The sequence below is a fragment of the Macaca mulatta genome, chromosome 20 (genome assembly GCF_049350105.2).
Source record: "Macaca mulatta isolate MMU2019108-1 chromosome 20, T2T-MMU8v2.0, whole genome shotgun sequence".
Lineage (NCBI taxonomy): Eukaryota > Metazoa > Chordata > Mammalia > Primates > Cercopithecidae > Macaca > Macaca mulatta.
In genome coordinates, this window is record NC_133425.1 from 20,527,859 (window position 1) to 20,555,368 (window position 27,510).

General features: G+C 41.6%; 2 protein-coding genes across 8 annotated transcripts in view; both read left to right on the top strand.

Moving 5' to 3' along the window:
- The window catches only part of LOC696244 (acyl-coenzyme A synthetase ACSM2B, mitochondrial), a 130,941-nt gene that overhangs the window by 26,857 nt on the left and 76,574 nt on the right, over positions 1–27,510 (top strand). Inside the window, exons 10-14 of one of the 6 annotated variants that reach the window (XR_013411915.1) lie at positions 1,046–1,147; positions 3,031–3,158; positions 3,280–3,404; positions 5,433–5,605; positions 8,053–8,375. Coding sequence is in view for 4 of the 6 variants with exons in the window: in XM_077986438.1 (XP_077842564.1) it covers positions 1,046–1,147; positions 3,031–3,158; positions 3,268–3,379; positions 5,486–5,605; positions 8,053–8,157 (567 nt within the window). In the remaining 2 variants the exon portion in view is untranslated. Of the gene's footprint in view, positions 1–1,045; positions 1,148–3,030; positions 3,243–3,267; positions 3,405–5,432; positions 5,606–8,052; positions 8,553–27,510 lie in introns of those variants that run through there. The other 5 variants (XM_077986438.1, XM_015125747.3, XR_013411916.1 and 2 more) reach the window with 5 other exon arrangements.
- ACSM1 (acyl-CoA synthetase medium chain family member 1) overlaps positions 23,266–27,510 on the top strand; it is a 58,269-nt gene continuing 54,024 nt past the window's right edge. The window contains exons 1-3 of one of the 2 annotated variants that reach the window (XM_001089283.5): positions 23,266–23,387; positions 23,668–23,820; positions 24,034–24,276. In XM_001089283.5, coding sequence (XP_001089283.1) covers positions 24,085–24,276 — 192 coding nt within the window. In that variant the 5' untranslated portion in view covers positions 23,266–23,387; positions 23,668–23,820; positions 24,034–24,084. Of the gene's footprint in view, positions 23,388–23,667; positions 23,821–23,998; positions 24,277–27,510 lie in introns of those variants that run through there. The other variant, XM_077986442.1, reaches the window with a different exon arrangement.

Sequence of the window (27,510 nt, forward strand, 5' to 3'; positions counted from 1 at the left end):
GAGTCAAAATAATAGAAAGCACCGATATTAAGATAACATAAGGAAAAAGAGAGGGAGGGAGGGAGGTTAGGGGGAAGGAGAGAGTGAGGGAAGGAAGGAGGAAAAGGGGAAATGATTTATATTGTTACCATCCAGAAGGACCCACTTTGAATATCTAGCAAATTAGCTAGACAGTACGCAAGTATATATGCTTTAAAAACAAAACTAGGGGTGAATCCTGACATAACATTTTGTAACTTGCTTTTATCATTTAACAATTTAGGTAAAAATCTTTTCCGTTCAATTAATGCCAATCTACAGCATGATTTTTAATGATGATATAGTAGTAAATAGTAGGTATCCACAGCTATTTATGCCTTTTATTGGACCAAGGGATGATGTCCCAGTTTTCACTAGTAAAAATACACTATAATGAATGCGTTGTAGCTAAAGTTTTATTGTTTTTGGAGAACTAGAATTTGTGTTTGTGTATCTGTGTTATGTGTATAGTTTTGTATATCTAAAGTGTAACTTAGACTCTATTCAGTGTCATATCCAGTTACTTGCCATGATATTCACTATCATAACCATTTGCTAAGCCCCTTTCTTAGTATCTTATTTCATTCGTATAAAAATCCTGTGAAATAAGCTGTCAGTATCTGTTTTATGGGTGAAAACACTGAAGCACAGAGTTTAAGTAGTTCAAAGTCAGCTAGTAAGGTAGCAGAGTAAATGTGAGTTTTGATCTGCCTGATTTCTAAGTCCACAGGTGAGGTAGGTCTCAAAGATAAGGGGAGGCTATTATTTTATCTGAGCTCCTAAAGCCAAAAGCATCTCCCAGACTCATCTGGGCCAGTCTCAATAAAAGGATTCACCTAAATTATTCCAGGCAGATGGATCAGAGATCTGAGTTTAAGGCTCTTGGGTTCCCTTGGTTTCTGGTTGTTGTTTTCATTCTCCATTAGAGCAAGAGGGTCTTTCATTTGACCAACTCAGTAATCTCATGCTACCATTGAAGCTATCTCCTGCTCTGTGCATCATTCTTCCAACCTGCTTCTTTCTCCAGGTCATAGATGATAAGGGCAACGTCCTACCCCCTGGCACAGAAGGAGACATTGGCGTCAGGGTCAAACCCATCAAGCCTATAGGCATCTTCTCTGGCTATGTGGTGAGAAACTGTGCTCCTCCTCCTCTGTTCCTCAGTGAGGATGGGGAGCACTAAATGGGGTGAGGGAGGCCAAATGTTCTGAAACTTCCAAGAGGCATTAGATGTGAAGACAAAGAGTGTCCAGTTTTCAAGAATATATGCTTTGCCAGTGGAAGAAAAGACCGTCTATTCAGCCTTGCCTTCCTCAGCCTATCTCTGTGACCTCATTGGAAGACTTATTTTTCTTCAATTAGCCCTCAGACTTCTCAAGAACTCTCTGTTTCATGCCCAAAATATTATTGACCCTGAACTATACACAGCACCATTCCCCCAAGGGCAGCCTTGCCCCCTCCCATAGGTATCAACCCCATGCTCTATGCCACTGATCTTCTTTAGAGCCTGCCAGGCACTTTACATTGAGACTTTGCCATCCAGCTGGAGGAATCCCTATCTTCAGATCTTGGGAAGGTAAAGACAGATAATCCTTGAATCCGGCCACCTCACTTGACAGGTGAGGATGTTGGAGCCAGAGATTACAAGACTTGCTCAAGCTCACAACCATTAGAAAGTGGACAGAGAAGACCCCAAGGGCATGCCTTCTGATCCCTGAGATAATTCATTAATAAAATAAATAAATAATAAATCAAATAATAGTAGTTTCCACCACTTATTGAATGCATACCATGAGGCAAGCATTGTCCTATAAACACATTTAATCTGTAAACTTTAAACTTATTTAAACTTTAAACTTGTTTAATCCTCCCAGCCACCCTATAAAGTTTTTGGACTCAGCTTGCTCAAGTTCAAAACCCTGTACTGCGTGATCTTAGGCAAGTTACTTATCTGTCATGTCTCAGTTTCCTCATCTGTAAGTTTTGTGTTGTGAGTGTGTTCAATAAAATACTTGTTGTAGATGTGAATGATTATTCCTATTTTACAAATGAGGAAAACTGAGCCTCAGAGATCAGGGCAGGGCCACACTGTGCCCTTCTCCAAGCATTTCCTATGTGCAGTCCCACTCTATTCTCAAATGCCAGTGAAGTACTAAGTCATGGGCTTCTCCCCATTTGACAGAAAGGGAAACAGACTCAGAAGTATCTGTTGGGCAGACTTCTGAGGCCACAGAGGCTCCATGTGGCCATGAGAAAGTCGAGCCAGTGGCCAAGAAACCTGGCTTCTGGTCTCAATTCTACCTTCTGTCATGGCTGTTTAGCTTCAGACGAGCCTCTTGGTGTCTCTGATCATTAGCATCCCTCTATTCCCAATGATGGAGTGAGGCTAAGAATTCTTTATGCCACCATATCATCCAGTAACTGAATCTCCAGTCTGGAACCCATGCCCCCATACCAGAGTCATATACGAAGATGCCCTGACAAGGGATAAAGCTCAAGCCTTTTCGTTACTCATAAGCAAGTGCCTCAGCTTAATAGAGGGATCCAGCCATTGTAGAAACATGCACATTAGCCAGGGTCCCGGGGGCTTCCCGGCTAATGTCCCTAGAACTTTCAAATTTAACAAAGAAGCCAAGAAAAGTACCTAATCAAAACGATAGTTTTGAGTGGTGCCATGGAGTGAGCAGAGATTAGGATATCTGTGAAAGGGGAGATGGAAACAACTGGGGGAAATGCCCTAAGCCTGGATGAACGAATACATCAATAATATCCATCAGACTGGACCTAGAGGAGTAGCTGAGAGACCCTGAGTGGAATAACTTCAATAAATGGGAAAGATCCAGTTCTACCTGCAGCCTAGGGTTGGCTGGTTCAGGGCACGTCTGCCATGGTCAAGTTATACACTGCACACCTGCAGTTTTAATAAGACTTATGACATCCGTTCATGGCAGCCCCAGGGTAGGGGATTTAGGCTTTGCAGGCACAATCACTCTGTCTTTCTGTGGTCACCAGGACAATCCCGAGAAGACAGCAGCCAACATTCGAGGGGACTTTTGGCTCCTTGGAGATCGGGGAATCAAAGATGAAGATGGATATTTCCAGTTTATGGGACGGGCAGATGATATCATTAACTCCAGCGGGTGAGCTTGGTTTCTGGACTGGGAGGGGAAATTTGGGTCTTTACTCTGGCTGGTTCCAGACTTCTGGGATGGCCTAGAGGTTGGGTGTCCAGTCTTCTCTGAAGGACAGGTTCTTCTGCAGGTACCGGATTGGACCCTCAGAGGTAGAGAACGCGCTGATGGAGCACCCTGCTGTGGTTGAGACGGCTGTAATCAGCAGCCCAGACCCCGTCCGAGGAGAGGTGATGGGGAAGCAGCAGTCTGGGGGTGAACAGATATCAACACAAGGGCAGTGTAGTATGATGGTTTAAGAACAGGGACTGTGGGGCTAAACACTCTGAGACCCAATCTTGGCCCTGCCACTTACTAGCTATGTGACCTTGGGCAAGCTACTTGGCCTCTCTGTTTCTCAGTTTCCCCATTTGTAAGATGAGGGATTGTTATGAGGGTTAAATGTGCTAATATTTGTAAAGTATGGTGATTTCTCAAAAAACTAAACAGAACTACCATACGATCCAGCAAACCCACTACTGGGTATTTATCCAAAGGAAAATAAATCAGCATATCAAAAAGATGTCTACAATCCCATGTTAATTGCAGTACTATTCACAATACAAAGATATGGGATCAACCTAAGTATCCAATGAACGAATGGATAAATAATATGTGGTATATATACACAATGGAATGCTATTTGGCATTAAAAAAGGATGAAGTCATGTCATCTGCAGCAACATGGAGAGAACTGGAGGTCATTATGTTAAGTGAAGTAAGCCAGGCACAGAAAGATAAATATCACGTTTGCACTCATAAGTGAGAGCTAAAATAGTTGATCTCATGGAGATAAAGAGTAGAGTGATAGATACCGGAGGCTGAGAAGGGTGTGTGGGTGGCGAAGTGGGGGATGAAGAGAGGTGGGTGAATGGGTATAAACATACAGTTAGATGGATGCAATAAGTTCGAATGTTCAATAGTAGAGTAGGGTGACTATAGTTAACAACCACGTACTGTATATTTCAAAATAGCTAGAAGAGAGGACTTGAAATGTTCTCAACACATACAAATTATAAATACTCAAGGTGATGGACACCCCAAGTATCCTAATTTGATAATTACAATATATGCATGTAACAAAATATCACTTGTACCCAATACATATGTACAAATATTATGAATCGATAAAAATTTTTAGAAAGTAAAGCACTTGGTTGGGAGGCCGAGGTGGATGGATCATGAGGTCAAGAGTCCAAGACCAGCCTGGTCAAGATGGTGAAATCCTGTCTCTACTAAAAATACAAAAATTAGCCTGGCACAGTGGCAGGCACCTGTAAACCCAGCTACTCAGGAGGCTGAGGCAGGAGAATAGCATGAACCTGGGAGGCGGAGCTTGCAGTGAGCTGAGATCGCGCCATTGTACTCCAGCCCTGGCGACAGAGTGAGACTCTGTCTCAAAAAAAAAAAAAAAAAAAACTTGAAGTGCTTGGAACAAGGCCTAGCACATAGTAAGTACCATATAATGTCTATTTTGATGAGGCTGGAAGGAGTCTATCCTGCTCTTTGGTGTTTGAATCAGACTCTGATTCCTGACCAGAAGAACAGAGGAGGGATTTGAGCCAAAGGATAAAGCCCCTGTGCCACAGGGTTTGCAGTGAAAATAAAGGGAAAAAGAAAGACCCCTATAAAGCCAGGGTTATAGAAATAGGCTCAGATGGGGTCTAGTGGACTTTGATGTGTGTGTAGGAAAATATTAAGGTGGGATGTGTGGATCAGTGTCCTAGTACATTCCCACAGGGTGTAAGCCTGGCACTATCACACCTCCGGTACCTACAGAACACATCGCACAGAAAATGATGGGAACCACTGAGCAGTGAGGCCAAAGGGGGATCCTCTGCTGAGAAAACCCTGTGTGTCCAGCTCTGAGCCAGCCCTGCTGTACACGATTTCATTTTATTTACCATAAGTTAAATATGGCAGTTTTATACCCATTTTATAGATGGGAACACTGAAGTTTGGAGAAGTTAACACAAGGTTTAGGGTTATGGTTTTCAGTCTATTTTTCTCTTTTCTCCCCCTGTATCTTCTTTCTCCTCATCTGTCTCTATTGTCCTTGGAGTGTGAGGCGAGCCTGGTCTCAATCTATTGTCCACCTGCTCCTCCAATAAACAACTTCAGAGAGAGCTGGAACCTCATTCCTGTCCCCAGTTTCTCCCTTTCCCTTGACCTGGATCACTGGGGATGCAAATGAGGAGATACAAGGGTGATGGAAGTCTTAATGCCAATTTCACATTATTCCAGGAGATGACTACACACTCTAATCCCTTCTCTCTTGGCCCTCATCTTTTTTGCAGGTGGTGAAAGCATTTGTGGTCCTGGCCTCGCAGTTCCTGTCCCATGACCCAGAACAGCTCACCAAGGAGCTGCAGCAGCATGTGAAGTCAGTGACAGCCCCATACAAGTACCCAAGAAAGGTAAGGCCTTTGAGATCCCAAGTCACTCAAACTTGAGAAATAGATTGTTTTCCTGTTATATTTATCTTCTTCAGGAGGAGGACAGCCCTCTAATTTTAAAAAGTCTTCCTGGGCCAGGTGCGGTGGCTCACGCCTGTAATCCCAGCACTTGGGGAGGCCGAGGCGGGTGGATCACTTGAGGTCAGGAGTTTAAGACTAGCCTGGCCAACATGGTGAAACCCCGTCTCTACTCAAAATACAAAAATTAGCCAGGCATAGCGGCATGCGCCTATAATGCCAGCTACTCAGGAGGCTGAGGCACGAGAATCGCTTGAATCTGGGAGGTGGAGGTTACAGTGAGCCGAGATTGTGCCATTGCACTCTAGCCTGGGTGACAGAGTGAGACTCTGTCTCAAAAAAAAAAAAAAGTCTTTCTGACTATGATCAAGAAAGCCCAGGAAGACAATCTAGCAACTATCTTGATGCTTGAAAAATGACCTCAGCTTTTGACTCACTCTGAATTAAAAGCAGAGGGTGAAGTTGCACTGTGACTTAGTCTCAATGGGAACCCCAGCCAATCCCATGGGAGTTCTGAAGCTAGCATAACCTTTCAGTGTTGTCCTAAGGCAAGGTGAGGAAGGGAAGGGGGTCTTTACAGTCACAGGTGGATCAAGTATGGATGTAGGCTGCCCTGGGAAGGAGCATGACCTTGGACAAGACAGCTGTCTTTGGCTGAGGCAATTCCCACAGGGGTCTGGCAGTGGGGTGGGAGTTCTTTGTCCCTGGAGGGGGATCTCAGCTGCATATCAGAGTCCACTAGGTAGACTTGCAGCCTCTGAGAGTGAGGCAGCACAGCACAGTCTCAGGAATCAGACTGTTGGATTCAACATTCACCTCCACCACTTACTCAATAACCTCTGTGTTCCTCAGTTTCCTTATTTGCAAAATGAGAATTATGCTGTTACCCCTTCACACGTCATTAAGGATGAGTTAATTTAAGAAGGCATCACTTAGAAGAGTAGCTAGCACATAATAAGCATTTAATAAGTATTTACAAAGGAGGTTAGAAATCCAGGCACACCAAAATTATTACGAACGTTTAAGTATAACTGAATATTGTAGAAGGCTGAGTCAAGGAGTCCTATCACACAGTGTGCAGTGTCTTACTCAAATATCTCACTATATGTGTCTCTTTCCGCAAGTATCTCCTCTAGAATTCTCAAGGCAACAGGTTATTTCCACCTTCCGCCTCCTTCCACCAACTACATCCAGTCCCTTCTGCTTCTCTCTTCATGACAAGCAGAGTAGCTTACTTCTTAGCATTAAATCCGGATACTTCCTGTGGCTTTCATCCACTCTCTATCTACCCTTCGGGGCACAAATAGTAAATATTTTAGGCTATATGTTCTTTGTTGCAACTACTCAACTTTGCCCATGCAGAGTTAAAGGTTGACGGTTTCTAAATGAATGGATATGACTGTTTCAATTAAACTTTATTGATAAAAACAGGACATGGGCTGTATTTTGCCTGCAGGTCATAGTTTTGCTGACCTCTGCTCCATTTCATTGTGGTTTGAACAAACCCTTCTCAACAAAGTCAGTCTTGACTTATAGAAGAATTCTTATATCAGCCACTAAGAAGACACTTTTTCCATCTCAGTATCCCTATTATTAAATTAAAGTTTAAAAAGTTAATTTTTATTAAATTCAAGACCATCTGATGCTTAAACCAATGCCAAGGTAATTGAGCCACATCATTGGAAGCCTCAATGAGGCGTCTTCATCATCCATGTCTTCAGATTTGGGAATATTAGAGATAGAGGATCCTCAACTTCAAACATTCGTTTTAACAAGAGCAAATTGTGAAATTGGAGAGATTTTATAATTTTGCTTAGCGTACATCGATAGGAAATGATTGATATGGAATTCAAAATGAGGTATCCTAATTCTTAGATGTCTTAGATATCTAAAGACCTCAGATTAATCCAGATTAATAACAATGGCTAGTATTTTTCAGTGCTGACTCCATGCCAGTAACTTAGCCTGCATAATTTCCTTTTGTCCACACAATCACCCAATGAAGTTGCTATTATCCTCCAGCTTACTCAGTAGGGAAACTAGTCTTAGCAAAGCCAAGGACCTAGTTAAAGCCAGGTGATTGGTAGAGGAGGAGCTGGGGTCCAGAGAGACTGATGTCAAGGCTCAACTGGCTGACTGCTGTGCCATGTTGTGTCTGTTATGCTGCTCCTCCTCTGTCTGAAAATATGTCAAAGACCTTTATGCCCAATTCTAGCCAACCTCTTATGGTCCTCATCCCAGAGCACTTTCTGAAGCTTCTTATTGCACAGAGGGGCTGCCCTGAAGTGGCTCCAGCCTGAAGGACTTCCCCTCACCCTGTGGCAGTACTGAAAAATGCAACCCACTGTGGTCACAGACAACCCACCCTGGACCAATTTTTTTTTCAACAGATAGAGTTTGTCTTGAACCTGCCCAAGACTTCCACAGGGAAAATTCAACGAACCAAGCTTCGAGACAAGGAGTGGAAGATGTCTGGGAAAGCCCGTGCGCAGTAATACATCTAGGAGGCATTCATTTGGATTCCCCTCTTCTTTCTCTTTCTTTTCCCTTTGGGCCTGCGGCCTTACTGTGAAGATATGATATTCTTTATGAAAGAACATGAATGTAATTTTTGTCTTGCCTTGGTTATTAACACAAAACATTACCATGTTAGATGTTGAAAGAAGAAACGGAAGGAATGAGAGAGAGTGAAAAGGAGAGGGTAACAGAAAAAGAGGAAAGAAAAGTAAGTCAGGGAAATATTAAAGCTGCCAGGGAAAGCAATTGAAAAAGAAATAAAGTATGGAGGAAGGGAGAGAGGAAGCAAGGGAAGGAGGAAGAAAGGAAAGAGAAGATGGAAGGGGAGAAAAGATAGAAGAAAAATAATTGGAGGGAGAATCAGAAAAATAAAGAGAAGAAAGGAAAGAAATAGAGAGAAAGAAGAAAGCAAAAGAACACAAGAAAGAGAGGGAGAAAGGAAGAGGAAAAAAATTTAAAAAATAAAAATAGTAAAAGAAACTGATAAAGAAAAGTAATGGAAGACAGGAAGAATGGAAGAGAGGGAAGAAAAGAGGAAAACATAAATACTCCCACAGATAGACAAAGGCAAGCATAAAACTGGAGCTTGAGAAGGAAATGAAAGGCCGTGGCCCCTTCTTTTACCCTAGGAGAAGACCTCCATACAGGAAGACTTGTGTGTGGGGGGTTGGGACATTAGAATCATCCCCAAGTCACCCCAAACCTTGGAACTCTCAGGGTCAGAGGGGAACCACCATTTATTAAGCATTTGGTATATGCCAGGCACTGACCCAGATGCATGATAAATACCACATTGTTTCACCTCTGTATGGCATCTACAGACCTCAGATCATAGCTGTGAGAACAACGTAAGCACTGCCAAAGTTATCAGCTACCCATACCTTGTTTTTGGTGTTATCTACTCTTCCTAGACTCAAATATTAAAATAATTTTAAAACCAAGATCCTGATAGTAGTCTTCGGGAAAAACAAAGAAAGGCAGGGATGAGGTACGTGTATGCTTCCAACAGCTTGTGAGTTGGGGAATCCATGGAGAGAGAATGGGGAGGTGGTTTTATTGAAGGAACAACAAGCACCTCAATTCCTGGGGCTTCTGGGACACCAGATCTATGGTCCAGGAGATCAAGAGAGGTGAGCACTATGAGGACTTCACCTACAACCCAGAGATGGAGGATGAATGCTCCTAGCAAGTTCAAGTAAGTAGGAGAAGAAAGCAAAGGTTATCTGAGAGCCCATGACTCTTCTTAAGAAGACTTGGTAATAATAACAACAATAGTAATAATAATATTGATCGTTCATCAAGCACTTGCCAAGAGTTAGGCACTATCCCAAGTAAATGCACATATTAATCCTACTTAAGGTTCACAATTACCCTTTGGTTCAGGCACTATTATTTTTTCCATTTTACAAAGGAGGAAATTAAGACTTAGAGAGATTAAATGACAGAGCCAGATTCTAATACAGGCCAAGCTGCATACAACACCTGTGCTTTCAATTTCTATACTCACTCCATCAATTTGCTTGTTTTGGCTTCTGGACCTTGGCAAAGCCGCTCTCTTAATCTGTACTTGTTAGGGTAGACATGCAGTTTATGTAGACATGCTAAAGGGATCTATTGCACTTGGCAGCAAGAATATTAGATAAGTTATTACCAAAACCCAAACAAAAAATAGTTCAATGGAGTAATTATGGGTAGGAGACTGATAGTTGTGAGCTTATCAGTGAGAAGTGAAAAGAAATAGAAATCGCTAATGTAGTTCACTCTTTTAATAAACATGAAGGGGAAAGAACAAAAGAAAGGATACAGAATTAGAGAAGCAACTTGCAAAAGAGGAAGGAAACTTAAAAACTGCTGCAAACTCATTTTTCTCCTACCCAACAGCCACTCCCCACAACCACCTACCTGTACTACACCTTGTTTCTTGCTAAAAGGACTCTAATTTTGGTCAGAATAGCAGGGAGCTCACCACTAGGACATAAATTATGATTGGTCTAAGGCAGTTCTTTTCCAGTTCTTTTCAATTATACCAGAAAGTTTGTTTTGCTATTTCTACACCTTTTCATCCTTTGTGGTAGAGTATATTTGTTATTCAGCAAATATTTAATCTCCATTTACTGCACACCCCACCCCATGGGAAGAAAATCATTCTCTGTTCCACTGAGGTTGAGCTGGTTTGACAGCTTTTTGGCTACTGGAATGTTTGTGAGCATAACACAAGGGGGCTTTTTAAACATGTGTACATGGTTTGTATTTATTTGTGAGGCATCTGCCGTCTTCACAAGAGGAGCATGCCTTGGAGAGTCAGAAGTCTCCCAAAGAAAGCCTTCTAGAAAAGACTTAAACCTGACCCTTAGCCTAAAGCAGAGCCTCCCCAGACAACCTGCAGATCCGTGAGAGAAAAAATGAGTTGGCCACTGAGATTTGAGAGTTGTTTGTTATCCAACAATATGATAGTGATAAGTAACTGATAAAACATTACTTTTTTCTTTAACAAAAAGAGAACAAGACTAATCTCAAATAATTGGCAGGCAACTATACCCAAATGAGACATAATAACATTAGCATTTGTGATTTTATTGTATTCACTTTTCATTTTATTTGTTTGTGGCATGTAAAACTTATGTTTTAACTATAGTAAGAATTCAGAGCATTTTCATTAATGTATTTTTTCTTTGAAAATATTTTTAAGAGAAGCAATGTAAAAAACATTGAGTAAATAAAAGGAGAGGTAACAGTGTATGATCGTGGCAAAAAAAAAAAAAAAATTCAATGCAGGTGAGGAATCAATGGCTGAAGTTTGATAAACATTTGAATAGGAGGAGAAGTGAAGGATGGAACCATGAGGAAAACCCAAAGGGCAGGGCAAGTAGTATCATTTTACCTAAAAGGAAGTAGTCAAGGATCCATGGGAAAAGTAGCTAATTTTAGAGTTGAAGGCTACGAGTCTGAGTTCTAGTTCTGTTACTAATGGGAAGTGCCTGCCCATACTGAACTTCAGTTACCTCACCCAGTCAATAAGAATGATCCGGCATCACCACCAAGATGCAGTAGAGATTGCAGCAGACCATGTCTGTGGAAGCACCTATCAGGGTTCAGGTAAACAACTAGGAAGAAATGAATGTTTAAGAGGTGCTAGTGTGAAGGATGGGTTGGGGCAAGTGAATGAAGCTGCCTCTGCAATTTGGGGGCTGTGAACAGAAATAACCCCTTGCTTCATTTTATATACCTTTGATCAGTCAATCAAGAGAGGTTGCCTGCCCACAGAAGAGGATGTGAAGGGGAGAAAGTAGCAGACATTGGAGGTTGGGCAGGGAGAGGAGGGTATGCACAGATATGAAGATCCAGCTTTTTGATGGAGTCAAGATTTTGTTTTGGTCATTTTTTTAATCCAGTCTTGGGTGACCTCCCATCTCCTATGTCCATACAGGAGCTGGATACTCTAAAAAGAAGATGGTCCTGGAAAAAGAGAAACAGAGATTATGGGACTGTGAGCTGGATGAAGAGCCCATCCAATCAAATGACCCACAATTTATTTGGGTCAGAGGGAGGATTAGACACACCAGCAAGCTAAGCAGAAGAATTTATGAGAGAACATGATATCTGAAACTTGTAATTCAGAAAGAGGCCTACTAAGTGATAGCACCATCCTCAAAGAACCATCATTGTCTTCTCTTGTCATTTTGTTTACCTTTCATATGCCTAATACCAAAGGATGCTCAGAAGCTGTTAAAGAATTTTAGTAAAAACACTCACCCCCCACTATCACAGTTCTCCTCCCCGGCAGTAAATAATGCTGGCTATTTGTGAATCTTTCCAGTGATATCTGAGGGAGAATATGGAGGGAGCCAGATGGTGGAGAGCTTAGTTATCGTCTCTCTTCTTACTTATGTGTGCTATGGTTAACACTCTGTTGGAGCTCCCTCTGGCCTCTGCTGCAAGAGAGAACTCGCTAGCTGTCAGGTCCTTTCTTCATCTCTCCAGCAGTCTGAGCAGAACAGGAAAAGCCTCAGAAATGTCTGCCACTATGATTCTGACCTGGGCACATAGATCAGCATTTCAGCTGGTATTACCCTAGAAGCCAGATGCTGTCTTGGTGTCCAGGGGCTCTCCGCCAGGGCATGGTCACCTTGGAAAGAGATAGGCCCAGGGACTCTCACCTCTCAATAATTGGCTTTTGTAACAGACTTGGGTTTCCTGAATCACAGTATGGGGTACAGAACAGCCCAGACAGTGAGCTGGTTCTTGGCGACTCCAGGGCCAATCTAGTAATAATGTGATTAAATGGCATGAGGACAGATCTCAGCTTTAGCAACTTTATTATTTTCTGAAAATGAAATCTTCATCTCAATGCCCTTAGCTACCTTAGTACATAGTGCCTTAACACTGTAGAGTTTCTCGTTTGCAGCGGTCCAGTTGATTTCCAAGTTAACTGTTTCCTTCTAAGGATGGTACTAGCCAAAGATTGAGCTTCTTCGGCAGAGCCAGACCTGATAAATATAGCTCAACTAGCCAAAGGTGGCGACAAGGACACACCTGGCCGAAGGTGTCCTGGTCACTACCCCCACCACTCCTCCAAGATTCCCAGACACACCCAACCAATATAGCTACAAAAGAAAAACAGGCAAAACCCAATTACTAATAGCTGCTTTTTCCACCAGGTGGCACCCAAAATCTTGCTTTCATTTATCTGACAAGCAACTGCTAGTGCCTGATATTACCCTATGCCCTGGGACACAGCTTTTTAAACAACAACAACAACAAACAACAACAGTTTCCGGCCAAGCATAGTGGCTCACCTCTAATCCCAGCAGTTTGGGAGGTAGAGGCAGGAGGATCACTTGAGTTTAGGAGTTGGAGACAAGCCTAGGCAACACAGGGGGCTCCATCTCTATGAAAAATAAAAAATAAATGAAATTAGCCTTGCATGGTGGTGTGCATTTGAGCCCAGGAGGTATAGGCCACAGTGCCACTGAACTCAAGCAAGACCTGTATCTCCATTTTAAAAAAAAAGTTTTCTACCTCACAGAACTCAGTCTACTTGTAGGGAATGTGGGAGGCAGAGGCAGAGGCACACAATAATTAAGATTTATAAGCAAAATATAAAATAGAATAGGCTGTGATAAGTAGCATGGAGAAAATTAAGCAAGTAAGAATCAGTAATTGCTATTTTTTTCTATTTTGAGGGATAGAATATTTCTGGGATATAATAAAATAGAGTACTGTCTTTTATTTTTCAATTGAGAAACTGGATTCATGTACTTTTAACAGCTTTTTTTGTGTTTGTTTGTTTTAAACAGGATCTTACTTTGTCACCTGGGCTGGAGTGCAGCGGGGCAATCACAACTTAATGTGTGACTCCTAGCCTCAAACAATCCACTTGCCTCAACCTCCCAAGTAGCTGGGACTACAGAAACACATCATCACTCCCAAATAATTTTTAAATTAGCTACACACTTTTAACCCATCAGATCTCACGAGAACTTACTCACTGTTAAGAGAACAGCAAGGGGAAAATCTGCCTCCATGATCAAATCACCTCCCAGCAGATCCCTTCCCCAACATTGGGAATTATAATTCAACATGAGATTTGGGTGGGGACACAGAGCCAAACCATATCAGGGCCCTTCATGGGTAGTCTGGCTTCTTTTATGGTTGCCCAGATTCCCTGAGACCATGGCATAGATTGCCAGTCTTGTTCAATGTTAGGCCTAAACCAGTATAGCTATGTCTACGACATTCTCTTGGAGAAAAGAAATCACAAGCCAGCCAAGATTCAAGGGTGAGTAGTCAGCCAGAAATAGCCCCATCTTTCAATTGGAAGGTTGCCAAAGAATTTGCAACAATCCTTAAACCCACCACAAGGACTTACTAAGCATGAAGCTCTGTGGTAGGAGGTGGGGCACAGCTGTAATGAAAAGAGTCCAAGTCCCTGTCTTCATGAAACTTACATTCTATACAGGAACACGTGCAACATCAAGTAGGCAAATTTTAAAAGACGTTTCAGATGATGGACAATGTGACAAAGAAAATCAAACAGGAAAAATGGATAGCTTGATGGAGCAGAAGGAGGGACTGGTCTTGGGTAGGTTGGCCAGAGAAGACCTCTCTGAGAGGTGAAGAGAAGGAACCTTCCTATGAAGATCTGGGGAATGCTCCAGGCAGAGAGAACAGGTTAGAGTGAGCCCCAGGAAAATAGATGGTGGTGAATAGTAACGCCTGGAAAAAATGTCAAAAGACTGGAGGAGAGAGAGTAAGAAAAGATGGAGACAGGGAGTGAGAGAGAAAGAAAGAACATGCTGTACTTTTTATGGGTTGAATTGTATGCCCCCTCCCCAAATTCGTATTTTGAGGTCCCAATCTCCAATACCTTAGAACGTGACCTTATATGGAAATAGGGTCTTTACAAGGATAATTTTGTTAACATGAGGTCATTGGGATGGGCCCTAACTCAGTATGACTGGTGCACTTACAAAAAGAAGAAATCTGGACACAGAGATGCACATTAACGAGGCTGACATTACGTGAACATGAAGATAGGCATCCACAAACCAAGGAGAGAGGCCTGGAACAGATCCTTTCTTTCTCTGCAGCCCTCAGAAGGAACAAACCCTACCAGTATCTTCATTGTGGACTTCCAGCCTCCAGCACTGTGAGACAATCAATCATGTTGTTTAAGCCACCTATCCTGTGTTATTTTGTTAGGGCAGCCTTAAAGCAGGACATGAAGGCTTTCTCCCCAGGAGATAATGGCAGGACAGTTAGTCAGAGGGCAGAGTAGACTGCATTACAGAGTTCAAAATTTGCTCCAAGGGCATTTGGAAGCACTGTAGGGTTTTGTTTTGTTTTTTATTTTAGCTTGGGGAATACAGGTGCGGGTTCGTTACATAAGTAAATTGGATGTTGTGGGGGTTTGGTGTACTGACTGTTTTATCACCCAGGTAATAAGCATAGTACCTGATAGGTAGTTTTTCGATCCCACCTTGGGATCCCAAAGTGCTGGAATAGGTAGTGATCTACCCGCCTTGGCCTCCCAAAGTGCCGGAATTACAGGCATGAGCCACCATGCCCTGCAAGAAAAACTTTTATGCGTTGTTGTTTTTTCAAATTTCATTTAGTTGTTTAGGTGTGTTTTCTTGCATCTCATTGACCTTCTTTAAAATAATTATTTTGAATTTTTTTCAGACAATTCATAGATATCCAATTTTTTTGTGGTATGTTGCTAGGGCTTTGTTAATTTTTTTGGTGGTTTCATGTTTGTCTGATTTCTTGTTATTCATGTAACCTTTCCATCTGTGCATTTGAAAGAGCAAATGCTTCTTCCAGGCCTTAGAAACTGGTTTTAGCCGGTTTGTGTTCTGTTAGATTCCCAGGCGGATGAGTTTGCCTATGGGATTGTAGCCAAATGCTTTTGGAGCCAGGTAACATGACTGCTGCTGGGTCCACATGGAGCTCACAGTTGGTGAGCCTACTCTAGCAGGCGTGGATCCTGTCTGGGCCCAGGGTGGTCTCTACTGTCTCCAGGACCTTGGTCCAAAGGGCTGGTACTGGGCTGATGGTCTACTTCAAATGCACAGGAACAGGCCTGTTACCTGGTTTGTGAATGGCTATGACTCCTCCAGGTCCCCAGGGGGGCTTTTGCTGAACCACTGGGTGAGACCTTGGACAGGCGGTACTGCTCCAGTCTGCAGCTGAGAGGGGCGGAAACCAAGTTTCAGGGCTGCTTCAAGGTCTACAACTGAGACTGAAATCTTCAGGCCTGTCTCTGGTGTCACTGATGGGCGTGTCTCACAGTGGGTCCCTGGGCAGGCAGCCATGCTCTCGATCTGTAGCTAAGTGAAGTTGGAGCTGAGATTCAGGGCCTTTCAAGATCTGCTATGGGGACTGAGGTTGGCAAGTATGACCCTGGGGACTCACATGGGTTTGTCTCCCAGCTATTCCCTGATTGGGCAGAACTGCTCTTAGATCTCAGCTGAGGGAGCCTTGGGCTGAAATTCAGGGTCATTTCAGGATTTGCGATGTGACTGAAGTTGGCAAGGGTGTCCCAGTGGCACAGACGGGCAAGTCTCTCAGCAGCTCCATGTGCAGGCAAAATTGCTCTTGGGCTGCTGCTGAGAGGGTTTGGAGGCAAAATTGAGGGCCCTTTCTGGTCTGCTTGGGGACTAAAATCCAAAATCCTGCCCTAGGGACTCATATGGACATGTCTTTCTCTGGGTCTTTATGCAAGCAGGACTGATTGCATACTGCAGCTGAGATAGGCTGGAGTTGAGTTAGAAGGTTGTTTCAAGGCCTCAGTTGAGGCCAAATTCAGTGGGCCTGTTTTCTGATGTACTACTGTGCATGACTCCCTCCTGTCAGACCCCTAGGCAGATGGTTTCGGTAGCAGGATCAAGTCCAAATAGGGCTTTCACCAAACATGAGGCAGATGGGGCCATTTCCAAATCCAGAGTTAGGACCACAGTCAATGAGTTTGTCACCCATGTGTGGGTCTACCCTCTCAAAACAACTCTCCTAGGTCTTGGGCTCCACTGGGGTTTTACAACTCCTGCCTAAATCCTCAGGTTCTCACAAAGGCACTTTTGCCTGTGAATGGATGAGCAATTATTGTTGCTATTGGGGAATGTGAGTGGGGAACTAACTACTCTGCCATCTTGCTGACATCACTTCCTAGCTTCCTTTGTTTCTGTGGAGAAGTCAGTGGTAATTTGAACAATTGTCCCACATGTGTAATGTATGATTTTCTTCTGTCTTCTTTCAAAATGTTATCTTCTTTTTGATTTTAAGAAATTTGATTATGACATGCCTAAGTATTGTTCTTTTTTGTATTTCTCCCATTTTAGATTTTTCTAATATTCTTGGATCTGTAAATTTATATCTTTCACCAAAATCTGGAAAACTTTTGGTCATTATTTTTTTAAATATTTTTTCTGTCTTTTTCTGGAACTCCATATACATACATATATATACACACACACACCCCCCACATACATTGTTCCACGATTCACTGAGGCTTCACTTTTTATAAAAATATTTTTCTTTCTTTTTCTTATAAAAAACTTTTTCTGAAGAAAACAGTTCTTCAGACTGTTAATTTCTTTTGAACTAATTTCAAGTATGCTAAATTTCTTAGATCTCCAATATGCTATAAGGTCCATTAAGTTCATTTTTAATTTAGAGTAATACATTCTTAAACAGTCTCAATGTTAAAATCATTTCTATTTGTCCACTAACTTTTTTATTGTTCATACTGAACGTATTTTTTTTTAGTCCTTGAGCATAATCATTACAGCTATAGCACTGTTATTGAAATCCTTCTCTACTATTTCCAACATCTGAGTCTTTAGTTTTCTCTATTGATGTTCTTTTTCTCTTGCAAATGAGTCATGTGTTCCTGTGTCTTTGTGTATCTAGTAAGTTTAGATTTTATATTGAACATTGTCATTAATATACTGTAGAGATTCTGGATTTTGTTTTGTTTATTCATTTCTTTTGGCAGGTGGTTAACTTGACTATACTCAAACTCCAAACTCTTTTCCCTCTGTAGTGCCCAGCATCTGAAAATACCATTCATTTCTGTTAGCCTGAGGCTGCATGGATTCTGTGTATTTCAGGGATCAACCATGGATTTGGGCAGAATTCATACACAAAATTTGAAGCTCCTCTTCTCTGACTCTCTCTCTTGAAATTTTTCCATAAAAATTGAAAACTCATTCAATGCCATTTATTTATTCAAAGGTAGACTTTTCCTAATTTATTTTTGTGTTACCTGATCTCTAATGCACTCTGAAGTTGCTATTTATATTTTGTCCAGGGCTTATAGTTGGTACTTATCAAAAAGTTGATCCTATGTAAAATACTACATAGTACATCTGACTTCGAGATACTTGAAGATCATGATACCTGAAGCGAAAGCCCTACAATTATAATTCCAGTTGTGAATTATTTGATTTATCTGTGCCACCAATACTCATTGTGAGCATGTGAATTTTAGCTTACCTAGAAAAATCAACTTCAAAATCATCCTCTTTTATGATAACTCATCTATACTTTTATGGTAACTTGGCTTTAGTTGGCTATACTTTCATACTGTATACTTTTATACTCCAAGATCATCCTCTTTTATGAAGACATCCTGTTTTATAACTTGGCTATACTTTTATACTCTCCTACATTGTCTTAGGAACTCCTAATATGTCTTTTATATGTCTCTTCTTTTTTTGTCTTTTTTTTTTTTTTTTTTTTTGAGACGGAGTCTCGCTCTGTCGCCCAGGCTGGAGTGCAGTGGCCGGATCTCAGCTCACTGCTCAAGACAATGTAGGAGAGCATTTTTGATTGGAACCAGTGCTCAAGATTCAAGCTAAGCTTTATTCTGCCTCAGAGCATTTTCACTTCCTGGAATTCTGACATGTTGACTCTAGAAATCAAAACAAAATATGATTTGTAATGGCCTGTGTGTTCTTTTGAAACAGATTTATAAGAATAAAAACAACCCCATCATAAAGTAGACAATGGATATGAACAAACAGTTCTCAAAAGGAGACATTTATTCAGCCAACAAACATATGAAGAAAAAAGCTTATCATCACTGGTCATTAGAGAAACGCAAATCAAAATCACACTGAGATACCATCTCACGTCAGTCAGAATGGTGATTATTAGAAAGTCAGGAAACATTTGGGAGGCCAAGGTGGGCACATCACAAGGTCAGGAGTTTGAGACCAGCCTGGCTAACATGGTGAAACCCCATCTCTACTAAAGATACAAAAAATTAGCTGGGCAGGGTGGCGCATGCCTGTAATCCCAGCTACTTGGGAAGCTGAGGCAGGAGAATCGTTTGAACCTGGGAGATGGAGGTTGCAGTGAGTCGAGATTGCACCATTGCACTCCAGCCTGGGCAACAGGGCAAGACTCTGACTTATAAAAAAAGAAAACTCAGGAAACAATAGATGCTGGCAAAGCTGTGGAGAAATGGGAACACTTTTACAATGTTGGTGGGAGTGTAAATTAGTTCATTTTTGTGAAAGACGGTGTGGGGGTTCCTCAAGGACCTAGAACCAGAAATACTATTTGACCCAGCAATCCCATTACTGGGTATATACCTAAAGAATTATAAATCTTTCTACTATAAAGATACATGCACATGTATGTTTATTGCAGCACTATTTACAACAACAAAGACTTGGAACCAACCCAAATGCCCATCCATGATAGACTGGATGAAGAAAATGTGGCACATATACACCATGCAATACAATGCAGCCATAAAAAAAGAATGAGTTCATGTCCTTTGCAGGAACATGGATGAAGTTGGAAGCCATCATTGTCAGCAAACTAACACAAGAACAGAAAACCAAACACTGCATGTTCTCACTGATAAGTGGGAGTTAAACAATGAGAACACATGGACACAGGAAAGGAAACATCATACACCAGTGCCTGTCAAGGGGTTGGGGGAAAGGGTAGGGAGAGCATTAGGACAAATACTTAATGCATGTGTGGCTTAAAACCTAGATGATGGGTTGATAGGTGCAGCAAGCCACCATGGCACATGTATACCTATGTAACAAGCCTGCACATTCTGCACATGTATCCCAGACTTAAAGTAAAATTTTTTTAAAAAGATTCTAGTTGGGTCTATCTGGCTCTGAAGTTTCTTTTTAAAAAATTATAACAGCCACCCTTTGAAAAGCACTTGCTGTATGGTAGACATTGTCAAGTGTCTTCCGAACATTATTTCAAATCACTCCTTCCACAGTATATAAGTCCATGCAAAACTCAATCTGAGATGAGTGGGGAAGTCATTGGTCAATTTACATGGCATGTTTGAACAAAAATAAAACCACACTGGAATTTTCTATTGTCATCAATTCCAGAGTGTGGAGAAGCATGGCAGAAGGATAGAGACAGCCTATAAGCAGGAAAAACTAGCTTAAATAAAATCAGGATTCAAGTCCTATTCCTGCCTTCTACAGCGTCTGTGACTTTGTACATGCTATATAATCTTTTCAGCTTTCGTTTTTTTCATATATAAATTAGGACCTACCATTTATATTATTGAAGAAGTCAAAGGCTGAGATTCATCCTTGATTCTTTTTATTCATTTCCTATCAAAACCATCAACAAGTCCTCCTAAGGTTATCTTAAAGATCTATCCCACATCCATCTGCTTACCTCCATCTCCAGTGCTGTAACTTTTGTCTGAGCCACCATCATTACTTGTTTAGTCTATTGCAGTGCCTCCCAACTGGCATCCCCACATCCATTCTTGCCTCCTTAAAATATCTTCTCCACAGAATTGCCACAGCGGGCTTTCTAAATGCAAATCTGACCTCTTTTTCTGAATGTTTTACTTTCCTGTATTACTTTATTTCAAAATCAAGTCACCAAGAAAATGAGTTACTTAATAGGATCATGTCTCTTTCCTCTTATGTCTTCACAAGACTCCCATGCACTCACTGATTGCACTTAGAATAGAATCCAAACTCCTTATTATGCCCATAAAGATTCTTACTGGCGTGTGTCCTGGTTGTGTCTCTGACCTCACACTTTATCACACTTCTCCTCACTCAGTAATCTGCCATTCCAGCCCCCTACCTATGCCTTGAAAATGTCAGCCTCAGGCTTTGCACTTCCTGTGCCTTCTACCTGGAGTTCTTTTTCCCTAGCTGGCTGCTTCTCCTCCTTCAGGTCTCAAAATGTCACCTCTTAAGGGAGAACATCCTTAGCCACCTCCCCACACTTGCTCCATCATATTGCCCTGTTCTGTTTTCTTTTTGGCAGTATCACCATTTGAAATCCTCTTGCTTAATTAATTGACTTTTTGCTTATTGGTTTTTGTCTTTCTATCATAGGCATGTAAACGTCTTGAGAGCCCCAACCTTGTCTTATATGTTCAAAGCACACCTAGAAGATGTTCCTTAAATATCCGCTGAATGAATGAATGTATCATAGGTTTTCTATAATAACCAGAGGATAGCAAGTGCAAAAAGCTGAAGTTGGTAGGATATTTAGCTACATGAAGTCACTCAGAGAACAAGGCTGATAGAGACTTTGCCATTTTATGATGTCACTATCTCCATATATGGTTTCCAGGAGCATTGAATAGGGGAAGAGAGTACAGAAAACTCATACTTGCTCTTAAATAAATGCCCTAGACCAGAAGTGACTTGTATCACCTCCACATGGAGTTTATTGTTTAGAACTAGAGTTTAATGGCCTCACTCTAGCTTTAAGAGAGGTTGGGAAATGAAAGAGGAGCATGCATAGAATGTTTGGAGAGTTCTCCTTTGTCTGCTGTATACCCCTTGCTAAAGATGAGAAAATTGAGGAAAAGAGGGATAAGAAATCTGCTCAATGCCACAGAGCTAGTAACTGGTAAAAGTTGGACTCAAGCCCAGGCTGCCTGGTGCCAGAGCCTGTCTTCTTGTCCATATCCTCATGTTGCAGTTCCACAGGGGAGACCTACTGAGATGCAGACAGTGTGTCAAGGGCTTTTCCTCCTGTCTCCATTCTTTTCTGAAAAGTGACTGCTCCTTTTGCTTCAGTAACAGAGGTTTTTTGTTTGTTTGTTTTTTGTTTTTGTTTTTGTTTTGGTACTTTGATGCTTTGGGTGTTTAAAGTTTAGCTTACCACAGACAGTCAACTAGCCCTGCCTTCTCAACTCTCCAGTGACTGGCCACAGAAAGCTAAACATTAAACACCTGAAGTATCATAGCTTGCCACACGGTCCTGTCAGGGATGTCCTGGGTGTCTCCAGAAATCTTTAGCCATGACTTTGATCAGAAATAATTTCTTCCCAGATTCAATGAAAACACTGGAGATCCCTCATTCTCCAACAATACCCCAAAAATGGCTCCAGTAGAAAAGTCATAGTACAAGCCGCTACCTATTACTACCTTGGTTTATCCAGTGCAATATCACTATCAACCCTCCATCTAAATGCCTGCTCCAGGTGCTTTACAGGCTTGGTGTCACATAATCCTTTCAAAGATCCTATGCAACAGATCTTATTGACAAATCCCGCTTCATTTTACAAATGACAAGACCAAACTTTGAAAGGAAAATGGTTCACCCAAGAGCTTTCTTGTAAGTGCCTGAGGTTGGACTTCAGCTCAAGACTTTGGGATTCCAAAGACCCTGCATTTTACCAGGATACCAAATTGTTCCTCTGAGAATCCCAAGTGAACAAAAAGAGCCAACATCGATTATGCCCAGCACCGTGTGCTACATGCTTTTTATAAATTATTTCATCTAGTTCTTTCATGTAGTTCAAACAAATGAAGAAGTAAAGAAAACACCCTAGAGGTAGGCATTGTTGTTACCTTTCCTATTTTACAAATAAGGTAGGTGCTGGGTGCTGTGGCTCATGCCTGTCATCCCAGCACTTTGTGAGGCTGAGGGGGACAGATCACCTGAGGTCAAGAGTTTGAGACCACCCTGGCCAACACGATTTGGAAGGCACAACTGATTGATTTTGGTGGGGATTTATCTTCCCAGCTGAGGAGCCACAGGGAGGAAGGAGAGAGAGAAACTGTTTAGGACACAGCTGAGCTAGGTTTCTATTTTTAATAGAAAACCAGTCTCTACTAAAAATACAAAAATTAACTGGGTGTGGTGGCAGGCACCTATACTCCCAGCTACTTGGGAGGCTGAGGCAACAGAATCACTTAAAACCAGGAGGCGGAGGTTGCAGTGACCCAAGACCATGCCATTGCACTCCAGCCTGGGTGACAACAATAGATTCCGTCTCAAAAGCAATCAAAAACCAATTAAGGAAGGTGAGGCCAAGAGCAAGGAGGTCCACAAAGATCACACGGAGGTTAAGTGGCAGACCTAAGCTCAAACTCAGACCTTTCTATCTCCAGACCTCCAGAGCCCAGGCTCTTATCTATTAGGCTACGCTGCCTCTCAGCTGTCATTTAAGGGAGACAATGGGGATGTAGGGCTGGGAAGGAGGAGCAGGTTAGCCACAGAGAACTAGTGAAAATGCACCATAGGACCTGGTTCATTCACACCCCTAGCCATGCCACAGGAATTGGAGATGACTTCATATACATGGTTTGTTTCTCTTTTTTTTTTTCTTTTTTGAGGTGGAGTCTCATTCTGTCGCTCAGGCTGGAGTACCATGGCATGATCTTGGCTCACTGCAAGCTCCACCTCCCGGGTTCACACCATTCTCCTGCCTCAGCCTCCAGAGTAGCTGGGACTACAGGTAGCCGCCACCACGCCTGGTTAATTTTTTGGATTTTTAGTAGAGGTGGGGTTTCACCATGTTAGCCAGGATGGTCTCGATCTCCTGACCTCATGATCCGCCCGCCTTGGCCTCACAAAGTGCTGGGATTACAGGCATGAGCCACCGCTCCTGGCCAACATGGTTTGTTTTTCTAACTGATTATCTCTCCATGGAGGCCTATAATTGTTTCTGTCATATTTTACTGAGCATCTCCTCCCCCTACTGAATTACCCAATTCCTGACAAGTTCTCTGTTCAAGGTCTCCCTCCGCTGTGGCCAGAAGCCAAGTTCTGCTGGGTGCACATTCCTGTGGATCACCTGATCAGAGAGAACTGAACCTACAAAAGAGAGCTCAACCTCCTTTTCCATACCTACCCGGGACCTAGCTCAGCTGTGTCCTAAACAGTACCAGGTAAGACAGAGGTGAAGGACCGCTTCTCTCTCTCTTTCTGCCATGTGGTTCCTCAGCTGGGAAGATAAATCCCTACCAAAATCAATCAGTTGCCTTCCAAATTCTGGTGACCTGAAACAAAGCTATAATTCTAGCAATTAACCAAAAACATGCATCCGTTTCAGGGAGAAAGTTTTGGATACACAACCAATCTATTAGCTATCTCTTCCCAAGGCAGGTGGTGACTTGAGAACTCTGTGCCCGGTTTCTGAGGACTGTTTCACCATGCAGTGGCTGATGAGGTTCCGGATCCTCTGGGGCATCCACAAATCCTTCCACAACATCCACCCTGCCCCTTCACAGCTGCGCTGCCGGTCTTTATCAGAAGTTGGAGCCCCAAGATGGAATGACTATGAAGTACCGGAGGAATTTAATTTTGCAAGCTGTGTTCTGGACTACTGGGCTCAAATGGAGAAGGTAAGAGGACCGCCATGATGGTGATATAAAAACAAGGGTGGCCTCACTTTCCTTATCTTGCTCCTGCTAGGTTGAAAGGTACAGAAGCAAAATTGCTTCTGCCTCAACTTATCAATGTTGTGGAAGAAGCTTATACTTCAAGTTTCTATTCCCAGCATGCCCATTTCCTTACTTCACTGAGTCTCAGTGGTTTCATCTATGAAACGGGGAATTAACTCCTTTAAAAACAAAAAAATAGGTAAATGTATCTTTTGTTCAATCAGGGTATTAAAATTGTGACCTATTGTGGGATCTGGCCAGCAGCCCGCAATGCAACAGGGCTCTCTCTTTGTTCCCAGGTGGATCGGCAGGTCGAGAAATAATAGACACACACAAGATAGTGAAAACTGGGTCCAGGGTGGTCACCACCTTCTGGTCCCACAGTGCCAAAAATGCACTGGATATGCCAGCATTTATTATTAAGTTTAGTGAGGTCAGGGGTAGGTTAGTGAGGGATTTAGGGTCATTTGATTATGAGGTGAGATGGTCACATGGGGATGAAGTAATTCTTTAACATAACATCTGTATGCAGAAGTACAGTGTACAGAGATAAGAATTTACAATATAGTGTGTGCACCAGTAATTTCTAACATAGCCTTAAAACAGGAACAGCAGTAACAGTTACAGCAAAAGCTGGTTACAAACAATTCATAGGAACAGGACGTGAAGTTAGACCAGAAATTCTCAGAAGGGAGCGTGCCTTAACCCTAAAGAGGCCTAGAAGAGCCGTGGCAAGATGAGGGCATTTATAGCCCTATCTTCCATATGGACAGGCGCCCGCCATGCATCCATTTATAGGCTCTCCACGAGGGTTGCATTCCATTCCCAGAGCTATGAACATCTGCTTTTCTGGGATAGGAATCTTGGTGATGTGAAACCTCCCTGACTGCATGTCCATTCATAGGCTCTCTGCAAGGGGAAGCACATCACGCGCTGTTGGCTCATTCTGGCAGTCCAACCTGGCATTGTCTTTACACAATCCTGCGTGCAATTTTGTATTTAAAATAATCAGGAGCATTTCATCTTTTATTCCGTAGCAATAGTTTCAAGGGGTCTCCCTATAGTGACCAAGTGCAAAGTTCTGATCACAAGGTCAGCAAATTCATTAGTCTGAGTTCTCATCTTCAGTGAATGGGACAGTGTGTCTTAACTGGTATTCATGTCATCAAACTTGGGCTTGACTTGAGACTGCACCCAGAGGAGGAGATAGACCACCTGAATGTGCACATGAGTGTCTGACACATTTACCTATATTAGGCCATCCATCTTCCCATGAGCATGGCAAGTCTAATTAGATTCCTCTTTGTCAACTACCTACTTGACTGTGGCTTTAAGGTATGTCAAGAAAAACCAAGCTCTGCGTCTTCCAGAAAACCCCAAGTGCTTGGTTTGTCTTCTCACAGGACACAGACCAAGAGAGAAGCTGTAGTGACATGAGGAGTCAGGGTAGACAATGGATGGTGTTTCCAGCTACTAACTCCCAGCTGCCAATATGGTAGTGTAAAAAGTCACCCAGCACTGTCTTTGAACCAAAGAGAGAATCCCCCTGAAATGGAATTGGAGAGTTTATGAAATTTTTAAGTGTTCCATGAACATGTATTCATGTATTACTCTCCAAAGCCTATATGTCTTTATGACATCTTCCTCCCCACTCCCTTCTTTTTCTTTCTCTGAATTTGCATAGTAACCTCAAGAAAAATAAAACTGTCAGTTACAGAGAGCATTTGTATGTGCCTTGACAATCATCTTGCATTTAATCATCTGATTCGATGGATACTGTTATTGTCTCTATTTCCTTGATGAAGAAACTGAAGATCCAAGGATATAACTAACATGCTGAAATCACATGTCTAATAAGTGGGACAACAGGGTTTGGGTCCAGGCCGTCTGATTTCACAATCCATTATTTAACCTAGTCTCACAGTCTAATGATGCCAAAATATCTCCGCCTTAAGAGTATAAATTGATTTTTTTCATTGCCCAGACTGGAAATCTGGTTGAGAATTTTTGAAACATGACATGGGTTGGAGAGGAAGGAAGTAAAAGGAGGAGGTGAATGGGTGAACATGACTATATAAACTTGAATAATATAAACACAATTTTGCTTTTTAAAATTAATATTATACTATAAGCATTTTATTGTAGAAACAATTCTAAAAGTTTTTCATTGATTTTATCATATTCAATCACATAGAAGTAGCTTAATTTTTGCAGACAGCATGTAGTTGGATTTTATTTTTTTATCCATTCTGCCAATCTATGTCTTCTGGTTGGGGAGTTTAGTCCACTTACATTTAAAGTAATTACTGATAGACAAGGATTTACTATTGCCATTTTGTTAATTGTTTTCTTGATGTCTCATAGCTTTTTGTCTCTCATTTCCTCTCTTACTCCTTTGTGTTTAGTTGAGTTTTTGTAGTGATACACTTTGATTTTCTTCTCATTTTCTTTTGTGTATATTCAATAAATATTTGCCTTGTGGTTACCACGGGAATTAAATATGATTATCTTGTAGTTCTAGCAATCTATTTAATACTGATAACAACTTAACTTTAATCACATACAAACACCCTACTCCTGTGACATTATAAGGCCAATAATGAAAATTAAATGTAAAAATCCTTCTCCTTTACAGTTCTATCCCAGCCAGCCCCCACACACACTTTATGTTATTGATGTCATCAATAACATTTTTGTATATTGCTTAAGTAACATTTATTTAATATATATTACAAATATATGTTAATAAATTAACATATTTATAATTATTTTATGATTTATTTTTTAAATACTATAACAAATAACAAGTGGAGTTACAAACCAAACTTACAATAATGTTGATTTTTATATTTGTTCATGAATTTATATTTACAAGAGAACTTTATATTTTCATATTTGAGTCCCTCTCCAACATTCTTTTATTTCACCTTGAGGACATCCTTTAGCATTTCTTGTAGGGCAAGTCTAGTGATAGTTAACTTTGACTTTTGTTTATCTGGGAATACCCTACTTTCCCCCTCACTTTTGAAGAACAGTCTTTCTGGATGTAAAATTCTTGGCTGGCTTTTTTTTTTCTTTAAGCACTTTAAATGTTTTAAAATGGGATCTCAGTCCTTAAGTTGTGTTCACATCGGAACGTGACTATGGCTGTGGATTAGTTTAATAAGTGCTCTTTTTCTTTGAAGCAGAAAGTAA